The following is a 15,228-nucleotide window of genomic DNA, read 5'->3' as shown; positions in this document are numbered from 1 at the left end:
CGCCAAGGAAATGCGGCACGCGAAGACCTGACCACATTCTTCCACTCTGAGGCTGAAGTCACGTTTCTGAGCCTTATCGTATTCGGTTATGTATTCGAGAGTGAGCTTTAACTGAGGGTATCGATATGCTGAGCTCGATAAAGACGGTTAAAATCTTTATCTCTGGTTGGTAGGCCGTCTTAAGGGTTTTCCACGGGCTGATATAATCTGTGGTGTCTGTGTATGAACGGGCTCAAAACAAAACTTCAATGGCAGTGTTTATGAGGATATCAATCGTGTATGATGACCTTGGGAACAAGGCGGGATCAAAGACAACAAGTCATGCTGAGAGGGCTGTCTCGGAGCTATTTATCCTGCCTCGAGCCTTCAAGTACCCATGGAGCTCTTTGCCATACCAGTCCGATCGCCAAGTTATACTCAGGCCCTCCTCTTCCGGCTCATCCGGAAGAGTATGCAGGGCGTTGTGACTAATAGAGCGTGGTTGATGGAGAGTGGCCATGACACCACGCGACACGGCATTGGGCAGAGACCTCAATTCCGTCATTGGTTAGCTTAAGCTTACTTATTTGACTAATCGGCTCGCTTTCATCATTCATTCACGGACGGATATAGCGGAATTTCTCATCTTTGTAGCTTGACATTATTAATAAGTAATTGACAGCTTGTATCCCGCATTGCCGTACCGCTATGGAAATGTCATGATCATGCGCATGTCAAACAACCCAGATCAGGGAAGATGGCATGGCGGTGGTGCTTGGCATCTTCCATAAAAGCCCGTATCGCCGAACTCGAACACGACGATTCGTTCTCGGTGCCCGCATAACTCCATGGCGGTGTTCCTGAATCCGCAGCTTCCGGTACTTGACCTGCTTGGCTCCTCCATGATTCAGATCAGCTTCTGTCTTTGCCATTCCCAGCTTTTATCTTTGCCTAGCCTAGCCAATGTTGGAAACTTGGGGTTGCACTCGATCTGCAACACTGGCATCATGAACCAGCCGGCACGCAACATAAGGCGTCTTACCTCCGCCCATCCTGGCATATTCCCGCGGAAGGGCAAATGTCTGAGACAATGCCATTCTATATATGGAGTCACAGACTCACTATTACATTCCCCCACCCTCTTCCTTTGCTTTTCGTCGTGAGTCTGGTCGGCGGATTCGTCACATTGACATTTCCTCAATTGCTGTTCCTCCTTTATTTTCCCGCGTCGAACTGCAAAAGCTCAAACACCTCGCTGTCGCATTGATAGGTAGTTCCTTTTCAAGTTTGCTTAACAAAGTAAATGCAGTCGTTGGTGTCAATCTCCTAAACCTGATATGGATAGGAATTGCGGCGGACGGTCTTGATCGCTCTGCGGCCGTCATAGTTTTGGGTATCATCCGAGCCAGCGTGCAGTTTGCCGTTTCCCGGGGGTATATAGATTATATGTAAGTACATTCATGCATTAGTAGTCTCCTCTGAACTCTTTCGTATGTGTGGTCAGCCCTCGTCATGTTCGGTTCATGCCAAGGGGGTTCATCTCTTTGCTATAAGTCGGCATCGGATATGAATCTCCCGTCTCCCGCCCAGTAGGCGGAGGCCTGGGGCTCGAAAACGAACGCACTGGCGCATGGTAGCGTGCAGTCGAACCGAAGTAATCAGGAGTTCTGCGTCCACTCTCTGGGGACTTCACTGGAGTAATGGGTGTTACTGCCGCGCTCGAATCTCTTGAGAGCATCTCGTACGAACGTGGATGGTTCTTTACGTCAACGCGTGCGTCGACCGACACAAACTCCTTCTTGTTCCGAGTGAATGGCTTCTTTATCAAGTCAATCCAGCCCTGAACCATGGACCATCTTCCGAGGAAGAGGATCAGCCAGAGACCATTCAGCTATGGTTGTCAGCAAGCATTTCAACATGGTAGTACTAATAAAGGACACTTACCGCCAAGAGGAGGAGGACAGCCGTGACAGTCGCTTCGTTGATGACCAGAGAGGATGCCTCGTCTAGACAAGGTTCCTTTTTACCCTTTTCTTTGAAGAGACATTCGACGAAAGCGCCTGCTTTGGTGGGATCGTCGGCAACAGACTGAACCACGTTGTCTTGAAAGACAAAAACGACAGAGAAGAAGATGACATCAGCAATGATGATGAGCACGATGGCAATACCACGCCATTGGAGTGCAATAACTCGACGAACTCGACGGTAGACCTGCCTTGGGTTCATGGTCTTGATGCTTTGTGTATAAGTGGGCAAGCTAGAGCCCTCGGAGGATGCGCCATTGTCAGACAACGATGCCAAGTAGACCTTGATACAATAACCAAAGGTGGCAAAAGTGATGATAACGGTCAGTCCAGCGAACAGGAGAAGCGGGATCCAAAAGTCGGCCAGACTGTTCTCATGGTTGATATGGCATGTAGCACCAAAACGGAACGAGACGCCGCTGAAGACGAGAGCCAGAATTATACCCAGAATAGGGACGCCCCATCCAGCTGCCTGAGCAAAGATCATGAAGTTCTTGCCAACGAGAACTTGCCAGCATATCTGTAGGTGAAGCGATACCGACCTAAGAAATACCCACATGATGCCTGCCCAACCACCAAGAAGGAGAAAGGTACCAGAGGCGCCACAGACCTTGCTGGTCTGCATGCTATGCGGAGTGATCGTGTTGAAGCATTGCTCTGGTTGTGCCGCAAGAGGAATTACGAAACCCATCTACAGTCCAAAAATGTCAGCGACTTCAAGAGACTAGACATGCGAAGCCCATCGTGCCGTCACCTACATTCATAAGCAAAATGGCGACTGTAAGACAGATGCTCAGGTAATGGCGGTTGGTCTTTTCTACAGGCAAGAATGCCCATGATAGAAGAAGGAAGACACAGCAAATCTGGCTGAAGAGCGAAACCCAGTTCGCAACCGCCGTCAAGGTGTCGAAGCGATCGGGGTAGACCCAATCGGTCATTGGACAAGGCAGACAACACTGGATAGTTGCTACTGTTTGGCAGAGGCGCCCATCGATAACTAGACGTCTGTCAGGAGGGGTTCATTCCGTGATTCCAACTAGCAGCTCGCTTACATCCGCCCTCAGAAGGGAATAACGTGGCATCCCAAAACGGCGGAGGGCAAAGGTTGACCCCGGATGTGTTGTTGGCCATGTTGAAATGAGTAGAAGAAGCCGTTGCAAGTTGGTGTATGGGTATGCGGTGCCGGTCCTTCACAGGTCGTATTATGCCGTTAATAGATACTACTCCAAGATCGAGAACAATGAATTAGAGACTATCCAACGTCGCTCTTTTCCGTTTAGTTCCGAGGAGAGCGAGGTCGAGGTCGATGTCAAATTGATTAAGCGTTGTTATAACATAGCAAACGTTTCGCTAATAGTTCGAAGCTGTATGACCGGATGGCAGCACCGAGATGGCCTCGAGAGGGTGCACTGGTATTGCGTGCGGGACAAAGGGTAGCACAGAAAGGAATGATACAATAGAATGACGATGTAATTACACGAGAGTTGTTAAGACAGCTGGCATAACAACACCAACAGTGCGATTGGCACATAGACTCATGAGACGACCAGCGAAGACGGAGTCGCTCGCGTGAGGAGGGAGGGCACACGGGTCATATAAGTTTGAAGGAGAGGGACATGTGTGTGTATGTATGTATGCAAGTGTATTTGGCCACAACCACTACCGACCTCAAAAGCACTGACAATGGGGAATCGAGAACAAGACTTGAAGCGAGGGTGGAGGCAGCAGGGTCTGCTGCTTCTCACCACCCCTGCCAGGACAGACTGGAGAACGAAAAGGCTGTACTGTAGGTAGGAGACTTTTCTTTCTGTGCATCTGCATCTCTACCACCCATTCGGAGCATCCTGGATCAGTCATGGCATGGCATGGCATGGCATGGCAGACCAGGACCAGGGTGGTGGAAAGGGGCCAATTGGAGAGTGCTGGTAACTATACTGTTGAATATACAGGCGCTGTAGGCTGCTGAACACCAAAAATCGAAGTATCATTGGGGGATGTGGTCTGTGATGACGAGCGGGCACCAGAGCAGAGGCGGGCGACGAGGGAACGAGTGAGGTTACGGAGTACAGGGGTTGCTAAACTTGGGAATGGCCCACTCCCGTGCATCGCAAGCTTCGTGAGGCACAAGAGACAGAGACAGAGAGAGGTGAAGGGTTCCTGAACCTAGGGACTTTTGGGCGTGGTGCAGCAGAGTCTAAGTCGGCTAAGTTCACCAAGATACCAAAACGGGCATATTTTGGAACCAAGTCTGCAAGTCCACAGGGGCCAGAGGCGAGGGTTTAACTGAGCCGGAGGTTTCCAAGTGGGGCAGCGAGCAGCTTCTTGGGCGATACCCTGACGCCTGACGCCCTATACTATACTGCCTGCGGTGCCTGGCCCCGGAGGCCTGGAGGTGGAGGGGCGGGGACTCAGGGGTCATCGATGCATGTCTTGGCCGTCACGACACTCCCCGGTCTTGTTTGACTGATGAATCTGACTGACGCGACAGACGACAGGCGACAGGGACAGTCTGAAATCTTGCCTGGGAATGGGTTCTGAGCGATGAGTGATCCAACTAAATAAATGAGAACCAACGGCGCAGTGGCAGTTTAATCTTAACAGTAGACCGGTGGTGCACATACCTGACTACATACATACTATGTACGTATGTGTCAGGTTGGCCGTTGTTAGGTCTGGTCCGTGTGCTTAGCTCGCCGAGATCGACAGCAGTCAGTTATGTATCAACAGCCATGGATATCCAGTATTACCCAAGTCCTACTACATACAGTAATACTGTACCAGTAGGATCTCTCGGGTTGTTGGGTGCCATTGGGGGTTTCTTAGCCAAACAACATGTTTGACTCGATGTAGCCGTATGCATGCGAAATGACGAGTCTTCCGAGCAAGCCAACCGTCAATGTCTTACGCTCCCATCTCTACCTAATGACTGCCAACGCTCAACCTTGATTGGCTGGTCAAGAACAGTGTCAAAGTGCCCGTGGACAGGTACAGTACAGCGTGCTTACAAGAAGATAAGAAAAAAAAAAAAAAAAAAAAAAAAAAAAAGCAAAGGCTTTGCCAAGAGTCGTTGCACATCATAGCAAGAAGCAAAGAAAATAACGGCCTGCGGAGAACGTTTGGCACCTGTATTGTAGACTTACAGGTGCGGCCGATCGACGTCGAGGGCTCCGGCGATCTTTGTTTGTTGCGTGAATTCGAGTCAGTACGCGGCCCAAGTGATCAAAAACACTAACCTCTATGTTTTCTAGAGATGCGCAGGACGAACCCGAGTCTCCAGCAAAATGATCCGTGGGCAGAGCCACTCTATTAGCAGCTCACCACCGCAGACCGTTGTTTACTAGAGACAATTCTCAGGGCATCAGGGCACCTCATCAACCGTGCTTGATTTGAAACTTTGGCCCAATGCACAGATGACTCGCTCCGCTGGACAGTGGAGCTGAACTGAGCTGAACTGAACTGAACTCAGTGCAACATCCAAGCCCTTGGAATACACCAGGTGGTCACCCAATCAGCGCAATGCCGACATCTCTGATGTACATACGGCCAAAGGGTGGATGTGACATTGTCATCCAGCAAATGATAGTGGTTGGCAGGAAAGGCTGCTGATGCATTATGTATGTTGTCCTGAATGAATCAAATCAAATTGGGTATTTGACTTTCCCAAGTGATGGAAGAAGGGAGCTACGCAGGGATTGGGGTTTGATGGACAGGCATCGATCTGTGGGACTGCTATTACATACATAGATTCCCCCAGACATACCTAACACATACGGTTCACCCACAAATTGTTTCCTTCCACAGGGGACCGACCACAAGGCAGACCCAGTGGAGTCTAGGGCTACCGTTGAAGATGACGTTGACTACAGAATAAGGTAGCAGTTATAACACTTACAAAGTCATTATTATCACCGTTTTTAATCTTAGTGACTTCATACTAAGGGTCTTTTGTAGTACCAATTGTTCGCTGTTCTCTCCATACTCACCTGACGCTGGTGTGTCTATCCTAGTCAGCGTCCATTGATATCATCATGAGGTTCGACGAGGCATGGCCAACACTCGCGTAAACACTCCAATACACATCGACGTCTTTTCTCGGCTTGTCATTCGACATGTCATGGCGCGCCACCAGCAGAGGATCAAAAGCCTGCGCGGCAGGCTTAGCCACTAAAAGTCTCTCTGGATGCTTCAATCACTGGCATCGCCATCTTGGCACTTGAGAGCATCTGTCTCGTGGCTTTGACTGGCTTCTCGGCCCTTCTGACACCCTTGTCTACCCCTGGTCAGTCACTGTCGCTCCGCTGAGCGGCTCCCCTGTCACTCCCGCCAATGTAACACACCCATGCTGATTGATTCTCCTGTTGCTGGCTGGCTTTGGATTCTGGTTGGCTTGGCGCTCTTTGCCACTCAGGAACCTTGTCACTCTTGTCTTGTCTCTCAACATGGCAACTCAGCTTCTGATTCGCATCTTGAATTTTTCGCTCACCAACGAGCCCACTGTCATCAAAATATGTTGGGCCCAATCGCTGTTGAAAGATGACGCTCTCAGCTATAACGTATCTAATCCTTACGGCGAAGCATGACATTTTTCGCAAATCAATTGGTATATGCGTATTTATTAATTCTTTCTTATAGGCATGGACTCGACGATATAGATCTCGGAACACTCCTTTCACTTCAACCGCCTAAAGTCTTGCCACCTCTTGAACAAAAAAAAATATTTTAACCCAGAAATCTCAAGGTGGTATTTGTGACAGACCTGTTCAAGCGCCATTTCCTTTGGTCGACTCTAAATGCAAGTAACCTCTTGTGGTGAGCTGACGTTGTCTATCACACACATCACATCGAACCATGCTTTTCTACATCACAAACAATGGTTGATACTATGTATGTTGATCTAACGCATCTCCGCATAGTCACTCTCTGGACAGACAGAGACAGAAGGGTTCCACTGTCTGGCCAACACGACGACTGTGTCTATCTGGTGGTGCCGTGCCTTGCTGGTGCATTGGATGCAGGTACGGATGAGAAATATCGATGTATCCCATGCTCAGGGCATATCAGCCACTTCCGCTGAAGTTTACAGGACCTGCAAAGCTGATGGCGTGGCATCTTTCCTCTTACAGCAGTGGGCACTCTTCGGTCCGTTGGTGCGATGTCTCCAATGTTGACAACGACGCCATGTGAAAGCTTGCAGCCACCGATCTAGGAGGCTAGCAGGCCAACGACATCCTCAACCTGCTCTCATATGAGATACTACAGAGGGATTCGTAAATTTTTGAGGAGAACGCAAGCTTGAACAAGTCCTAATTGGCCTCCACTTGTTGCATGTGCCAGAGAGAGAGACACTCTAACGTTAGCCATTGACTTGTGTTTCTTGTAAACGTGGAACTGGCTCTCCATATCGATGGTTGTCTTCCCCGCAATCTTTGCCCCAGACAACTCAATCTTCCTCCTGCCCATTTAGCGCGTTAGCTCATGGCCGTCGGGAAGGGATTCCTAACTACTAGGTAGGTAAGGTATGTAATTAGCATGTGAGCCCTAAGTATTCCCGACTATCCTGCACTGCAGCGAAACCACATCTGAATGGGAAGTTCTTTTGGGTACAGTAGTCACTAACTAAGCTAACAAAGGAACGACTTGCATTTGAGATATCCCTGGACAAAGGGGAAGGCTCTTCGAGGCTTAAATCGGCCCCGGTTCTGATTCCTATTGCAGATATATGGCGCAATATTCACTCACTTCCCATTGATTGTCAAATTTCCAGGATAAAATCGCTCGGAATTATTTAAAATCTGACAGTTCTTGCAAGGGTCCAAGTAAAATAGCCGTCTACCTACTCCGTACTCCGTCGCAAGGCTAAATAAAAGTCTACCCTTGGCATCTGTCAAAGGCGTGGCGCTCCGGATATATCTCTTTGGTAATGCTATAGACTGGGAGTGTCTTATTACGACCAGTGATCTGATTCATTGTCTAGTGAAGGGTTTGTCGACTTTGTTGTGCCTCACGCCTGCATCTATGCCATGCTTCCCTCTCCGAACCTTGCATGTATTCCTCCAGTCTATACAATTTGTGGGTGCAGCGTCGAATTCGGTATGTTATTCAAGGATCTGCCCATTACGAGGCTCGCGGGAATCTTCCCCGGTCTAACAATACATAATTATATGCATGACACCGACTTCGGCAACTGGTAAACGTAATACATAGTCGAACCAAAATAAGTATAGGTCTCAAAGCTTGGTCAGATATAAGTAACATCCATTCAGTCGGGGGTGGATTCTCTGTCAAACGAAGGTCTCTTGGCAGCTCCGTTGGTGTATTATCTCCGATTTAATACCAGCATATAAGCAATGCTGCATCCGACGCTTTCCACTGTAGCAACACCGTTTCGATTCGAGACGGTCATATTGCTCGAAGTTGCTGCCAAATGTCGGATGTATGTAGTAACACACTCCCTCATCTTTTGTGAATTGCGGCACAGCAACTGACTGAACTTCCCCTGTGAAGGAGGGTAAGACATTCAGATCTGCAGCAACTCAAGCTAGCATAGATCGGGATGCTCAAGATTTGAGACGGTTCATGGCCATGTCTGCGAGCTGCCGTCAGCTTGAAATGCAATCTCCGAAACAGGCCTTTCTAGAGTGTTTATTGTCAAGTCCTCCGCGTTCTAGTAGCGTAGCGTTACTCCGTACTGGTAGAACAATTAGAAAAAGTCAAAAACGCTTTGTGGAACCCGGCATTTAAGGCTTCCGACCATGAGAGGAAAAGGGCAGTTAGTTAGTGGTTTTTTATTAAAAGCTGAAACGACGGGTAAGAGTTGAAACCGATACTGACAACGAAGCCTATGACACGGGCGTCAAACCCACCCCAAAGTTGACTTTCCTTCTTGGCTACGTTAGTCGATGATCCGAGCCCTGCATCCGGTTGCAGTGGATATGAGAAACCCCTTGTGTCTGTCTGTGCAGGAGACTAGCTCCATCTGGCCGTAACTCCGAAGGATCATTAACATCAACCGTCTGGGATTCTTCTTCCAGTCTTGCACAGACATCGAACAAGAAACTCTTCAATTTCTGGCGTTCCGATGATGTCGTTGAAGAGTGATTCTGTCCTATTGAATGAGCCAAGCTCGGTCTTTGCCCTAGTCCAATGCATATGAGTTTTGGGGTCAACGAATATCATATCATGCCTCTGACCCTCGTCGATGAACCCGGGTAGTACTGGAAATGCCCGGAGTATCATTACAAAGGGCTGTACCAAAACTCTTCGGCCAATATTTGCAGTATAGGATTAGGATGCCGGGCCACATAACCGCAGCAATATGATCTTCACTATGGATCCGTTGTGGTTGCTTTGCTCGAATGTAACCCTAGAACCGGAGACTGGGAGGGCGACCATGTGCCAGATACCAGTCGGAAGTTTGAGAATCATGTCACAACCTTCTAGCCACGCATTCTAGACGTTCGACATTGGTCGGGATTGCTGATGCCTGTCAGGTTGTGAGCCTAGTTTTGGGTATTGGTGTTCCTTCTCTTGGGCACGTCAAGACGGTAAGGGCCATGGCTGAGATAGCAGTCGCCTAACTTCTGCGTTTCATGATCTTTCCATAGGGTTGTTAGTGCAACCTCATTGCTCCGCCATAGGCCGTCTATGTTTCAATCGCGTACGTTGGCGACTCCAGGCTGGGTAACCGAGAGTGATCCGCACACAGCGGACGATATCCAGATGCGTGGGCATTGCACGGGTTCAACACGATAATCTCGTGGGCCAAGACCAGAGACCCTGATGATCAGTCACAAAGCCCTTCAGTCAGCCTTTACGGGAAGGTCTTGCGAAGAGGCAATGAGAGCCCAATATTCTGGAACCAAACAAACAACTCTTAAAACCCCATCGAAATGCAACTCGATCACTCGTTGAGGAACCTGCAGGAAGTGGGAAAGCAACATGAGCTTCCTCTTACGACCACTTGGACCGAGCGTGAGACGAATCCTTGTGGACAGAAGAGGAACAAGGCTCGCTCAAGCCTTGAGCCAGTTCCAAGAACTAGAGAAGACGTTTGAGACCCTTGTCCCTGGCCCGGGGACCAAGCGGCGGAAACACGACCACTGGAACCGCTGTGATGGGCGACAGGGACTATGGCCTTGAAGTACAGCCGTTCGGGAAGGATCAGAGCTGATTGTGATATGGTGTGTAGGTAATATATCAGCGACAAAACTTTAAAGCATCATAGTACATAGTGTTGAAATTCCATCTTGCGTACATGTGATCTGTATATTTGCGGACTGTTGAGTCTTGTCGCGCTTATGTTGAGCTGTTGTCTCTTTGGTTTCTGATCTTGGACAGCATCAATGTGAGACTTTGAGGTGGTCCATGACACCACCACGAAGAAAAGCACACCCAGCTCAGACACGGATCCGACTAGATCCGAGTAACATATTCGTCAGCGTCTTATAAAGACGGGTGTTTTGTTATCCCCAAGTTGATACAAGATTGCAATGCCTTTCCCATTAGATGATGAAGAGTGTAGGGTATCTATCTATATCTTGTCATGGCAGAACACGTGACTAGATGTATCTGACAGCGGTGTCGAGAGGAGTTATGAGATTTGCCGTTATGCTTCTTCTTTAACAAAGTTAAGGTATGTCGAGATTTAAATGCGATTACTTACATGTAGTCTTTCAAGTAATACGAGGCCCTGAATCTATAATTCGGGTCACCAGAAGATGAAAATATATGTTGCTGACTCAGTGTCAGAAGTCACTCACGCATGGATGGAAATGGGTTATGGACTTGGCAGATAACCAGTGATGGTAAGAAGGGTGGATTAATTAAGTTTTGATATTGGTATATTCAGATTTATATCAAATCTCACAAGAACAGCTTCTTGTGTTGCCAAGTACTGGGCTGAGGTGAACACTGTTTTTTTTTTGGCTGTTAATCTGCCCCGCTGGTGTTGTTTGTCATTCTAACTTCACAGAGTCGCACAAATGACATAACTTGTGACCAACAACTGTGTACATCAATCAAGCTCTAAAACCACCTTCAATCCATTGTGCAGTTGTACTACGCCAGCTATAGCTACTATACATAGTACAGTCTCGTATTGGATTCAACATAGGTAGCGAATTGCCTCAAACCGATTGAGTCACACAAATCATATCACTCAACGTCAGCCATGAGCAAAGACACTCCCCTTGTGTCATCTCGACGTCTCGCCAATGCTGAAGGCGATCCTGTCGCTGTTGTCCGCGTCCGAAATCTCCAAACGACTATTCAAGGCCCCAAAGATGCCTGGGGTCGAGGTTCTAAGCAGCAACCTCTTCTGATATCCGCCGAGGTGTCACTGACGCATGCGTTCCCCTCATCGTCGTCAGACGACAAGGTTGCTTCCGATACCGTTCACTATGGGCTCCTCAGCAAATCTATCCTCAGCACGCTGGACAAGTTGCCCAGGTCAGCCCTGTCGTTGAGCGATGTGCTCAACAGGCTCTGGGTTGACCTTACTGGTTTCCAGTACACTGGCGTGAAGGAGCCTTCTGCCCAAAACACAAAGGCTTTCCTCGACACGAGCCTTATCCGAAGGCTCTCAGTCTCTCTCGTCCTGCCCAAGGCCTCGTTGATGGGAACTGCAATCCGACTCTCGGGGTCGTGTCTCTTCGCCGACTCAGCCATCACCTCGCGTAGTCTGGAGCTGGGTCTGGAAGGGATCAGAGTGCCGACACTCATCGGTGTCAACAGTAATGAGCGAAACGCTAAGCAAGTCGTCATCACAAACATCCGCATCGACGAATACCAAACCGCACACGATGACTATGCTGTCATTGAGAGCATCATTGTTGATGTAAGTAGATTACGAAAGGGCTGGTGGACAAACATGCTAATCGTCACAAAGGCCATGTCAGAATCGTCATTCGAAACTCTCGAGGCTTTGGCGGCAAGTCTGGCTTTCCATATTGCCCGGGAACTCAGGACCAAGCGTGACGATTTCTATGGACAAATCATTCGCATTGGACTCGAGAAGCCAACAGCAGTGCCTCTGGCCGAGGCTGCCTGTGTAGAGCTCACAGTCAAAACCGAAGATGTCAAGATCGAGGTCTCCAAGACGAAAGACGTTAGGTTTGATGATACTAGAAACCAGATTGCGCACTCGAATGACAGGAAATCGTAGTGCACTTAGGCTTAGGTAGAAGTTTGATACAGGGAGCAAAAAGTTGGTCGCATATGCCTATAAGGCTTCTTGGATGTATTATTCCCTTTTTAACTACTCAGATTCACTTTCTATAGTCTGAACATGCTGTAAATGAGGCAGTAGGTAGTATTGATTAACGTATATGACGTTACCAACACGGGAGCTTCGGCATATTCAGCATCTTCCAACGAAGACGCGTCGCCGTAAGTGATACCAGTTTAGTGCCTCTCAACACTCACTTGTGAACCTCTATCCCTGCCCGTGGAACGTCTCCCTTGGTGACCTTCCTTACAAAGTCGGGATCCGGGTTGAAGAGCATGACGTGAAAGTGCTGCACAGTATTGACCGATTGCAAAGAACGCCAGTTCCTAAACCAAAGAACCTATGCACATGAGTCTCACAGATGGATCACGTATATGTAGTGACAGGAAAGACTCACGTTCTCCTCTGGGATATGCGCTCGAAAGGTCTTTGTCACGAAATCATCAATCTCTTTCCTTGCTTTGTCCGTCAAATCTCCCGTGGCGGGATCTTCTACGAGGTCGAACTTTGTCCACACGACAAGGTGCGCTATTCTCGGATCTATTCCGTAGGGGGCATCATTCCATAGGATCTTATAATCGTCCTCGAATTCAAACGGTGCTCCGCGCGGCGTCACTGGAGTACTCCATCCAAGACGATGTTCATGAATAAAGTTGGCGACACTGCCGTACTTCTGTTTCAGAGAGAATGCGAAGGCTTTGTAGCGTCTAAGCTCTGAGGGAACACGCATGAACTTCTCCAAGCGGTTTGTTTGGATGATGTCGCGGACCTCAGCCCAGGAGAAGATGTGGTACTCTTGGTCTGGGGTGGAGAGAATGCCTTGATCTTTCTTGTGGAGGCCTTGAAGGAAGTCAGGGCACTCTTCGGTTCTCTGGTCCTCGGGGATGTTCATGTTCCAGAAAGGAAGAGTTTCTGTGCTCCCCATGGTTCCTAATGTTGAGTGAGATGAAGTTACGGTGAGACGGACTCTTCGTATTATTGGTGATTATATGGAGAGATCGAGGTGCAATTCCCAGACCGGATGTTGCCTGTAAAGGAGCCAGTTTCAGCGCTACTTGAAGTTGATTGTCTCTTTGCCCAATATCTGGTCATGCGGCGTGTTCTTGTGAGGTTGAAGTTCCATGAAGGGTTGAATGGTATGGTTGTGTCTCCACAGAGGGACACGCCACAGATAGGAGGGTGATAATGCAGAGAGGCACGAAAACCATGGCTAGTTGTAATATTGCCTAGTCTACTGGTCAACCATATTGTTTTAATTCATAAAAACTGTGAATCAGGCATCGTTATTGGTTATTTATGATAAACAAGTGTTGTTTTTGTGGTAGATTCAGACCAAGTTTCTCAATTGTTACTCCGTACTTCAGTAGAGACATCCAAATGGGTCCCTCTCGGGACAAACTCCACTACGACGGCAGATAAAAGGAGTTAGAGGTCCGGTGAGCCACTGCAATGCATATGACTGTCGTCTAGCTTCCGTGGTTGTGGAGGAGATGTCAAGAAGCCCAGAGAAACAAGTGACGTGAAGCTGATGCCTTCAGTGTTAACCTCATTGCTTTAGTAGGTAGGTTGTTTCTGTGCCAGGTATCCGTAAAATGGTGATGAATCTAGGGTAGCAAGATGAAAATTACTGGGTAGCTTCTCGTCCAGCCTCTTATCCAATGCCAAGGCCACGTGGAGTGATATAAGCCTGATGGAATACAGCAGGTCGAAGCTTGCATTTGACAGGCGTCTCTAAATCAGCCATATTTTGGTCTCCATTCTCTGACTGATTGGCCACGGAACGGAACGGGAGAGGCGTAATGTGAGCTGGGCTCCAAGTGTTCCAGATCTTCAATGGTTACCTATGCCTACGATATTACATACTCTCGGCCTTCTGATACATAATAATCACAACGCTTATGTCCTCTTCTCTCTTCAACCTTGTAAGCAAGAATAGGCATCTTGCAGGGAGATCGACCGATGTACTGTAAAGATAGCGTCAAGACTAGCCATGATCAACCTCGTTGCATCCACTTCTGCTCATTTCGACTGGGCCCAAGCCTGTGAGGGTCCAACAAAGGAGCCAATTACAGAGCCGAGATACTTGCTGTGTCTGGGCGTGAGCTTTGGAAGCTTTGGGAGCTTTGGCCCCGTTCCTCGTCTTCAACTCTGGTTCACCGGTAAGAGGAGCTTTGGACCCTGGGGCATAAGCAACATGAATCAATCACCTTGTTGAACCATGGCAAATGGATGCCCCAAAAGAATCAGAAATTCACTCAGAACAAGACAAGGCGTAATGAGCGGTTTGTTTGCACCCAGGGGCAAATAGTAGCATATTGATGAGGGATATCATGATGGTGGCGGCACACCAAAAAAAATCAACCATGATACCACCCAATCTTAATCAAGGTTGTCTGTCTCCCTTATTCTTATTCTCTCTCATTCTCGGACTCAATGACTGCAACATTATATCTGCAAAGGACCGATCTCGAACATCCAGCCCGCAGGGAGCAAGGAACTTAAGACTTTAGAGGAGGATGCTAAAATAAACTCAGTAAAGAGCCCCCTAAGTGTAGGCTAGAGCTACCTGAATATTTTCATCGTTATGGATAGAGGCTCCCCTAGCCAGTCTACCAGTCTCACCAACCTCGCACCTCGAGTGCTAATAATACCACAGCGGTAAATGGAAACAAGATACCGGGGATCCTGGCTGGTTGGCCCGCCGCAAGCCTACAAGGTGAGAGATCGCTGGTGCAAGTGGTGAAGTGGTGGGGTTTAATCCCCGTGGTATGGGTATCGTGAAGGTGAGCAGAAATGAACAATTACGACAACTCGATGATACGAGATGTGATAATAAACAACAATAGGGGAGACGAAGGCACTATTGAGCCTCATCTCACCTTTACCGCAAGCCATCAATCATAACTGGTCGGGAAAGATGAACAGGGACAGGTACCAGAGCATGGGGAACAAGCCTCCATTCCCCAACGGCCAGGGAAGAAAAAAACAAAACAAAACAAA

The 15,228-nt window shown here is 48.4% G+C and overlaps 3 protein-coding genes across 3 annotated transcripts; 1 reads left to right on the top strand and 2 right to left on the bottom strand.

Annotated features, from left to right (window-relative positions):
• Positions 1–1,489: 1,489 nt before the first annotated feature.
• Positions 1,490–3,134, bottom strand: FPRO_01098 (uncharacterized protein; the record flags this gene model as incomplete). Its single annotated transcript, XM_031219103.1, has 4 exons — positions 1,490–1,870; positions 1,924–2,694; positions 2,762–3,000; positions 3,056–3,134. The coding sequence occupies 4 exons, from the start codon at positions 3,132–3,134 to the stop codon at positions 1,490–1,492; spliced, it is 1,470 nt and encodes a 489-aa protein (XP_031075374.1).
• Positions 3,135–11,172: 8,038 nt separating this feature from the next.
• Positions 11,173–12,165, top strand: FPRO_01099 (uncharacterized protein; the record flags this gene model as incomplete). The annotated part of the gene is made up of 2 exons (XM_031219092.1): positions 11,173–11,838; positions 11,890–12,165. 2 exons carry the CDS (start codon positions 11,173–11,175, stop codon positions 12,163–12,165), a joined length of 942 nt encoding a protein of 313 aa, XP_031075373.1.
• Positions 12,166–12,421: 256 nt separating this feature from the next.
• FPRO_01100 (uncharacterized protein) lies at positions 12,422–13,153 on the bottom strand (the record flags this gene model as incomplete). The annotated part of the gene is made up of 2 exons (XM_031219081.1): positions 12,422–12,568; positions 12,626–13,153. 2 exons carry the CDS (start codon positions 13,151–13,153, stop codon positions 12,422–12,424), a joined length of 675 nt encoding a protein of 224 aa, XP_031075372.1.
• Between the last annotated feature and the right edge of the window lie 2,075 nt (positions 13,154–15,228).

The sequence above is a fragment of the Fusarium proliferatum genome, assembly GCF_900067095.1.
Source record: "Fusarium proliferatum ET1 genome assembly, contig: FPRO_scaffold001, whole genome shotgun sequence".
NCBI classification, from domain to species: domain Eukaryota; kingdom Fungi; phylum Ascomycota; class Sordariomycetes; order Hypocreales; family Nectriaceae; genus Fusarium; species Fusarium proliferatum.
This window is presented reverse-complemented; position numbering and strand designations above follow the sequence as displayed.